The 7,803-nt window shown below is 30.4% G+C and overlaps 1 protein-coding gene across 1 annotated transcript; it reads right to left on the reverse strand.

Annotated features, from left to right (window-relative positions):
* Window positions 1–261: 261 nt before the first annotated feature.
* LOC144566932 (Pentatricopeptide repeat (PPR) superfamily protein) lies at window positions 262–2,798 on the reverse strand. The gene is made up of 2 exons (XM_078316980.1): window positions 2,160–2,798; window positions 262–1,938 (listed from the first exon to the last, which is right to left on the reverse strand). Exons 1-2 carry the CDS (start codon window positions 2,741–2,743, stop codon window positions 339–341), a joined length of 2,184 nt encoding a protein of 727 aa, XP_078173106.1. The 5' UTR covers window positions 2,744–2,798; the 3' UTR covers window positions 262–338.
* Between the last annotated feature and the right edge of the window lie 5,005 nt (window positions 2,799–7,803).

Raw genomic sequence — 7,803 nt, forward strand, 5'->3', positions numbered from 1 at the left:
GCTATATTCATGTTAAAAATAGGTAACACAATGTTAAATTAGAAAAAAAAATAAAAATTCACATGCTTTTGTCAGACACAACATAAACAACCTTTCTTGCATGTATAACAGTCAATAATTTGTGCACAGTAAGCCCCATAAGTGGACAACAAAAGAAAAACTGTAATTTTTCTGCGAACTGTTGATATATTTTTCCAAAATGGGGCACAGGGATTTTGGTTATAATTGGAGGCAAGCAACAGGTAAGGTTTCATTCAAAACTGCAAGCTTTTACTGGTTACTGAAGAAATGAAATATAATAAATTCGACTAATGGCCCGCTAATGGAATATTGCCTACTCACCAAAAATCACCACAAGAACAAATCCCATCTCGAAAATGATGAAAACGTGTCCTATCTCTTAACACAACCTCTCTGCGATAAACTTTTGACACCAACTTTACAAACAAGTGGCAATCCTCACAAATCCTGATATTTTTTGATATCCGCACACAATCACCTCTTTTTGAGTGAATAAGCCCAAAAGTTAGAGCCAGTTTCTCGCTATGAAAAAGTACAGCCTCTCTCTTCTCTTCTTCATTCGAATCAATCAATGTGCAGCCAGCATCTGGTAAATACCCAATTGTCTCCACATCTGCAACAACATCCCTCAATTTCTCGTAAATTTCAGTTCTACGTGGGTGTGAATTATCTCCTGTTAAGAAGGCATGCACTGTCCCATTCAACTCCAGCCAACTGTATCCCTTTTCCTTTGACAACCCTCTAAATTTCATTTTCTCCCTTACTTTTCTGACATCATCTGACCGGCCAGCTTTCGCATAGATATTTGATAGAAGTACATAGGCTCCATCATGATCAGGGTCGAGCTCCAACACCCGTTTTGCGGCCAATTCACCAAGTTTGACTTCGCCATGTATCCTACAAGCCCCCAATAAGGACCCCCAAACAACTACATTAGGTCGAAAAGGCATGGTTTCAATAAGTTTTACTGCTTCTTTAAACATTTTGGATCGGCCATATAAGTCAACCATGCACCCGTAATGCTCATGTCTTGGTTCAATATTATAATCCCTGGCCATGCTTTCAAACAGAGACTGACCTTCTTTGACCAATCCCGCATGACTACAAGCATAAAGTAGACTAACAAAAGTTATGTCATTTGGCTTGATCCCATTTTCATTCTCCATGCGATCAAATAAAGCTAGAGCCGACTTCCCATCACCATGCATGGCAAAACCTGTGATCATGCTTGTCCATGTAATAATATTCTTAACAGGCATTTGTTCAAACACATTACATGCATCAGCTATGCTCCCACACTTTGCAAACATGTCAATTAAAGCATTGCCTATTGATAAAACTTTGTCAAGCCCATGATTTTTGACATAGATATGGACCCATTTGGCTGTGTCAAGTGCACCTTGCTTTGTACAAGCCGAAATGAGAGCAAGCATTGTGACCACATCAGGCCAGACCCCACACAAATTCATCTCTTTAAAAATATCCAAGGCCTTATCAGGTCGGTCACTCTCCGCATAACCTGATATCAAAGCACTCCAGGAGACCAAATCCTTCTCAGGCATGTCATTGAATATACGATGTGCAGTCTCAATCTGTCCCAATTTGGCATAGCCAGAGATCATGGAGGTTGCTGCTACCAGATTCTTCGGTGACATCGAGTTATTGTATATAGCCTCGGCTTTCTTCATTTGGCCACAACTCGAGTACATGGTGATGAGAGAGTTCTGAAGATGCACGTCGTGAGACAGATCAGACTCGATTATGTAAGAATGCAATGCCTCTCCCAGTGAGAGATTTCCCGAGCGTGTACATGCTGAGAGAACAATAGAGAGATTAAATCGATCTGGTGGCAACCCAGAAATCTTCATTTCTTCAAACAGGTGAATTGTCTCATTGTAATTACCAGTCCGACAATAGCTGCCAGTGAGAACTTACATAACATTAGAAATAAATACAAGATATAGGAAAATAGGGTCTAATGCTTTATAGAGCAAAAAAAAAATAATAATAATAATAATAATAATAATTTGGTGATTAACTTATTGCTGAACCATCTTTTATATAGTTGATACTAAGAGGAGTTCTTTTGAGTACCAAATTGATTATTTATCATGCAATACTATTAAGCAAAAAATTACCTATCCATCATCACAGTCCAAGCAACTAGGTCTCTGTTCAGCATTCTATCGAACACTTTGCGTGCATCACTCACTCTCTTCACTGCCGCATAGGACCCGATCATAGCTGTCTGGACAAATGGGTCCAAATCAAACCCCATCTTGATCCCAAATCCATGTGCCTCACTAACCAAGTTGAAATTACCAATGCCAGTCTTATCCTTCCCTATGGCTTGCAAAACCACTGAAAGGCAGAATTGGTCTAGTTCCAGACAGGAGCACCTAAACTTAGAGTATGCAAGGAGAGTAATTTGTGGTTTGGCCAAGCGGAGGGCAGAGGTGAGAAGGCGGCTGGGTTCAGGTGAGGATATGAAGAAGGAGAGGCAGTAATGGAGAGAGGAAGTGGAAAGGGACAGGGAGAGAAGACTGGAGACGAAAGGAGGGGAGGTGAGGTGGTGATTTAGGTAAGACTGTTTGATGAGCTGAGCGTGGAGTTGCTTTAGGTGATCAATGGAGGTGATGGTTCGGATAAGGTGAGGAAAGTTGGGAGGACGTCGACGAGCAGCGAGCCGAGGGGTTATGGTTGGCTCTAAGGTTTTCTCCATTTGTGAGCGGAAGAAATGACAGAGGTAGAAGTGTAGAACTCAAACAAGATGATAAGGTTTTTAGAGGGAACATATTTGTATTTACCCCCAATAATGTCTCCAATTATCATATTAGCATTTTCTTTTTCTTTTTCTTTTTTATATAAGAGCTAGGGGTGTAAACGGATACGGATAATCCGCTCCGTATTTGTTTCGTATTCAGAGATTATCTTCAGATTAAACAGATACAGATAATTGCAGATATGGATACGGATAATTTTTGTATATGGTGAAAAATTGGCGGATACGAATATGGATAATTTTATGAAGGTGATTATCTATATCCGTATTTGAAATTATCTAAATCCGAAATTATTCCCAGCCAGTTTTGACTTTATTGCTCTGGATAGAAGTTGTTATATATTATCCCATATTCATTTCAATTTTGGTTGTTGTATAAATGATAATACGATATGGTTTTCAATTTAATATATTTTTCGCCGGTGATGGTGCTACAATAACGCAATTTTCTTTCCTTTTTACCTCCATTTCTTCACTCTCCATTCTTTTCCATTCAAGACTTTAGCCCGTGAATGTAGTATATTTTTAGTCTTTGTTAAATTTGTTTTAGCCACTGTTTCAGGACAACAACAAGTCACTCTTTTTATATCTTAAAGTGCATAACTCAATTATTCGACAATTATTTATTTTGTATCCGTATTTGAATCTGTATCCGTTTAAAGCGGATATAATTTTAAATTTTTATATCTGTTTACTATTCGTTCATTGAAAGACAGATATGCATTATCCGCTTCGAATACGCTCCGTTGACACCCCTAATAAGAGCTCATGTTAACTTTAATATTTATTTTTGGAGCAAATTTCATTTGAGGTTACTAAATTTTGTCTTGTCATAAATTTTTTATTTAAATTTAAATTTTTTTAGTGATTAAACTTTTTTTTGTCCCAATCAAAATATAAAGTGATATGAGAATGAATTGAAATATTTTGTTAGTATTTTGAACATAATAAATAATAATGTGATTCGATTGATAAAGTGATATGGAGAATGAATTGACATATTTTGTTAGTATTTTGGACGGAATAAATAATAATATAATTTGATTAAAACTAATAAAAAGTTCAATAGTTACAGAGAGATAAGACAACATTAAGTAACTGATTCGTAACAGAAAACAAAATATAGTGACCTCTGGTAAAAAAAAATTATTAAATGTCTCTTATAAAAATTAAACATGTATCTATAAACGAATAAATCTATAATATATATTAAAGTTAAATGTAAAAAAGTTTATATTGGATTCTTCGATTATGTTTCACAAAATATACACAGAGAGGAGTTGATGACATGATAAATAAAAGAAAAAACGGAACTAATTAAATTAATTTATTTTTCTAAAACTCAATCCATAAAATTATTTAATACTTTCATGTTCTCTCTCAAAAAAAAAAAAAGTTAAGTCTAACTTTCGACCTGCGGTTAGCAACCAGATGACGAATCCACTGGACCACATCACTCAAGATGAATAGTGGAATACATGATATATATTTATCAAAGATTTAAATAGTATTTATTGTATTACAGTAGAACGATTAAAAAAATAATTTATATTCATATAGTACTGCTATAGTGTGTTATAGTGCTAATAACATCATAACTTTTATGGTTCATTACAAGGAGGATTTCAATACCTCATGTCTCTCTCTTATTTATATCTTTGTATTTAAAGTTCAAATTGTTAATCTAGACCGCTCAATATAATATTCATATTAAAATATGTTTGGAGTTGAAATTTATAATTTTTGAAAATATTTTACTATTTTTTAAGATATGTATAAAATTGTTGTTTCTGGACCGTTCAAAAACAGTGATTTTGCACCTATCTAAAAAAAATAAAAATCTCCAAAAATTATAAAATTTAGTTTACATGTATATTTTAATATAAATATTATGTTGAACAGTTTAGAATTTAGATCGATAGTTTGAACTTTAAAAATAAAATATAAAATGTGAGATATAATGAAGAGTAGAACTAGGGTGTTCTTAAGCTCGTCAAGGTGTTTGGTGAGCTTAGCTCCAAAACCTATTAGATTAGCTTCAAACAATAAATCCAAATCGTTGAAACCAATTTACTTCACGAGTGATGAATTTATATGTAAAGTTTTTAGAATTTTGAATTAATTTTATATAAAGTCAAGTAGTCAAAAAGTGCTAAAAAAATGAATGCACTAAAATTAATTTATAAACCTTCTAATTTTGATTGCTTGACTTTATACTAAAATAATTTTAACACTTAAAATCTTTGCATGTAAATTCATCACTTGTAAAGTAGATGGATTTCAACGGTTTAAATTTGTCGTTTGAAACCTATATAATAGGTTTTGGAGTTAAGCTCACTAAACACTTTGGTGAGCTTAAAAACACCCTAGTTTTACTCTATAATGAGTTATGAAAACATAAAGTATTAGATAGCTTCTCATTTTTCATATAAAATACATAAAACTGAACTAAAGTTGGAAAATTAAACCACATATGTGTTACGCAACCTATAATAAGTTCGATCTTTTTACACCTGCGGGTTTCAAATTAAAAAAAAAAAAAAGTTCGATTTCCACGTCCAAATCAAAAGGGGGTATTTTTTTGTGAGACTGGTAGGCAAAAGACTATCAACGATTTTATTAAGAAAATAATAAAACAGGAGATAGCACGGAGAAGAAAGAATTATAAGTTTATAACAAAGCACGTGTGTAGAAGAGTAAAGGGCATAATAAAGCAAGAAAAATAAAAAAATAAAAAACAAATTTTAACTTGGCATAAATTTCAAGACGAGTCCTCTATAATTTAATAGGCACTGAAATTATTTTTAGCCACAAAATGATAAGCTGAAATGTTGAATCTTCTGATATCTTTATAAGAATACAATTTAATTGATATCAATAATCTAAAATGTCTTTATTTTGTGTGTCTTTATTATATCTTTACTTTTTTTTAATAATATTTTTTTTGAAAACTTATATATTAAAATAAAACTGTTAGATGTAAATTTGTTAACACTTTTCAGTTTTGTTTTTATAAATCAATAAGTTAAAAATGATATAAATCATAAAATACTAGTATTGTACCTGTGCATTACAACGGAAACATATTATAAAATTAAGAAGATCAAGAGTTTTATTTACAATTTGAATTTCAAATTTTGATACAAGTAAAGAGATTTGATAAAAAAAAAAAAACAGAGAGAGACAAATGACTTGTAGAAATATATATATCTCATAGACTAAAAGGATAAAAAATATTTAGTGAAAGTGAGTTCGTATTAATAAATTAGTTGCTTCATTTGGTGACACTAATTATAGTAAATATTACTAAAATCCATCCTCAATATATGTTCTCCATATAATTAACAACTAAAACTAAGAACGAACCTTAACATTCTAATAAAAAAATAATATTTTATCTTATGAAAATTGAAGAAGTAAAAGTGTAAAAAAAATTACTATAGCTTAAATTGGGTAATGCATTCAATTTGGAGATATCAAATAATTTGATAAGATATTAAAATTTGATAATCAAACTTTTAAAACTTATTGGATATAATTTGATAATCAAATGCTGATAAAATATTTTTAAAAGATATCAGCATTTGATATTTTTAAAAATAAATTGATCATCTATCATGATTCTTAAAATCTTAAAGAAAGAATGAGAGATAGCTGAAAAGAAGAATTAGGAAATGAATAAATTGATTTCTCTCCAATTTTGTTCTCTATTTAATTTTAATTGTAATATATCGTATGGCAGTATGTGTGGCAAGTATGTTTTTAACTAAATTTAGACTTATACACGTAAAACATATGTATTTAATCAAAAGAAGACAAATTATTTAATTGGAGGGCTGATATTAAATCTGAAATTTCATATTTCAATCATAGCCCTTGGCGAATCAGAACATCTACGTGCATAATATAAGAATAGAGATAACCCCAAAAATTAAAGATTTAAATTACCTTTATTTGTACAATAGCATTACTCTTTTAAGTATTAATCTTGCTCGAAGTTAATAGATAACAAACGAATAATGATATTTTTCGACTAAATTGACAGCTTGTAAAATGAAACCCCCAAACAAATTAACATACAAGTAAATATATTAAATACACGTTATATCATGAAATATAAAAAAAAAACTATAATTATTAATCTCATTATTTTTTAAATAAAAAATATTAAAGATGAATAAAACAATATAAAATATTGTATGTATCAATTTTGTCATAAATTACTTAAAAGAAAATATGATGCTGGATAAATCAACTGTATCATAAAAAGTAGATAAAAAAATATAAAATATGTTGTATAGATCATAATAATGAAAATTATATAGTTATACGTCTGAACAAAAAATATTATATTATTTTATACTTAACATTTATTAATTATTCTATATAATACAAGTGTGAAATAACTCTTATTCATATTCTTCTTGATAAGTTAACATTTTTTATTATATATTCTTATTTATTAAGTTAACGAAAAAAAATTCTTATTCATTCTTTGACTTATGAATACAATATGGATAGAATAAAAGAGAAAAGAATTTTATCGACACCCCTAGTTAAGTTTCAAATTTTCTCACCTATGCCACATCATCAACACTTTGATCCATCTGATTTTATTATTTTTCCTAATTAATCATGATCGGATGATTAATATTTTCTCATGCTCTTTAGAAACTTTTACACATTTAATTGTATTGTTTTTATTATTTATATTTTTAGAGTTTTAAAAAAACATTTGTATCAAAATTTATGAAATTTTTTATTATCAACTTTCATTATTTATATTATTTTTTAATGTTCTCTATTTTAACGAAGAACCAATAATAATTTTAATATAGTGAATGGAGGAATTGTGACGGAGGGATCAGACTTGAGTGTGCTATAATTATTCTTTCCTTTGACGAGTTTTAACAAACACAGTGACAAATAAATTATTCGAATTCAGTGAGGTGAGATCAAAAATTTGTGATTTGGGAATAATTCAGGTATAATTCGGGAAT

The sequence above is a fragment of the Carex rostrata genome, chromosome 15 (assembly GCF_964058835.1).
Source record: "Carex rostrata chromosome 15, lpCarRost1.2, whole genome shotgun sequence".
NCBI classification, from domain to species: Eukaryota; Viridiplantae; Streptophyta; class Magnoliopsida; order Poales; family Cyperaceae; genus Carex; species Carex rostrata.